This window comes from Mandrillus leucophaeus, unplaced genomic scaffold (genome assembly GCF_000951045.1).
Source record: "Mandrillus leucophaeus isolate KB7577 unplaced genomic scaffold, Mleu.le_1.0 Scaffold24, whole genome shotgun sequence".
NCBI lineage: Eukaryota > Metazoa > Chordata > Mammalia > Primates > Cercopithecidae > Mandrillus > Mandrillus leucophaeus.
Window position 1 is genome coordinate 3,783,963 of NW_012102476.1, and position 1,152 is coordinate 3,785,114.

At 63.5% G+C, this 1,152-nt stretch overlaps 1 protein-coding gene across 1 annotated transcript in view; it reads right to left on the reverse strand.

Moving 5' to 3' along the window:
* Positions 1-70: 70 nt before the first annotated feature.
* Positions 71-1,152, reverse strand: part of ZNF668 (zinc finger protein 668) — a 10,476-nt gene continuing 9,394 nt past the window's right edge. Inside the window, exon 4 of the mRNA XM_011982553.1 lies at positions 71-764. Coding sequence (XP_011837943.1) covers positions 71-764 — 694 coding nt within the window. The remainder of the gene's footprint in view (positions 765-1,152) is intronic.

Here is a 1,152-nt window from a genome sequence, read left to right on the forward strand (position 1 = left end):
TGCCACGCCCACAGGCAGCGCCAACCCCACCACCAGCTCCTGAGCAGGGGGCGCCCCCGCGGCCTGTCTCTTATACACATCTAGAGCCCTCGCCTGCCACGCCCACAGGCAGCGCCAACCCCACCACCAGCTCCTGAGCAGGGGGCGCCCCCGCGGCCTCACTGCTTCGATGGGTCCGCTCGTGCTTCCTCAGGCTCGACGACACCACAAAGGACTTTCCGCACGCGTTACAGTGGAAGGGGCGCTCCCCCGAATGCACCCGGCTGTGCTTCGTGAGGCTGGCACGCTCGGCAAAGGCTCGCCCGCACTCCTCGCAGCGGAAGGGCCGCTGGCCAGAGTGCACCAGCGCGTGCCGCTTGAGGTCCCAGGACGCCACGAACGTCTTGTCACACTGCAGGCACTTGAATGGCCGATCGCCCGTGTGCACGCGCCGGTGCATGGCCAGGTCCGCCGGCTGCCGGAAGTCCTTGCCGCACTTCTCGCAGTGGTACGGCTTCACTCCCTCATGCGCGCGCTGGTGGCGCCGGAAGCTCGAGGGGTCGGAGAACATGCGGCCGCAGCGTGGGCACAGGAAGGGCTTCTCCCCCGAGTGTGTGCGCTCATGGCTCTGGTAGGAACTGAGCTGCGTGAAGCCCTTGCCGCAGGCCGGGCAGCGGTAGGGCTTCTGTGCTGCGTGGATGCGCTGGTGGCACGTGAGAGAGGATGAGCGGGAGAAGCTCTTCCCGCACTCGGAGCAGAGGAAGGGGCGCTCGCCGGTGTGGGACCTGCAAATGGAGGACTCGGCATGAAGGCGACAGACCCCATAACCTGTCTGGGCTGTACTTTAGGGGTTCCCCAACCATCCGTGGGGGCCTAGGTTTAATCCCCTAAGAGCCACATTGCTGCACCCCAGAGAAAGAAGCCTTCAGGCTGGCTGGGTGTCTATTCCAAAGACCCGTCTCTGCACATTAAAGACCAAGATATGGGCCGGGCACGGTGGCTCATGCCTGTAATTCCAGCACTTTGGGAGGCCGACGCCAGCGGATCACGAGGTCAGGAGATTGAGACCATCCTGGCTAACATGGTGAAATCCAGTCTCTACTAAAAATACAAAAAATTAGTCGGGCGTGGTGGCAGGCGCCTGTAGTCCCAGTTACTCAGGAGGCTGAGGCA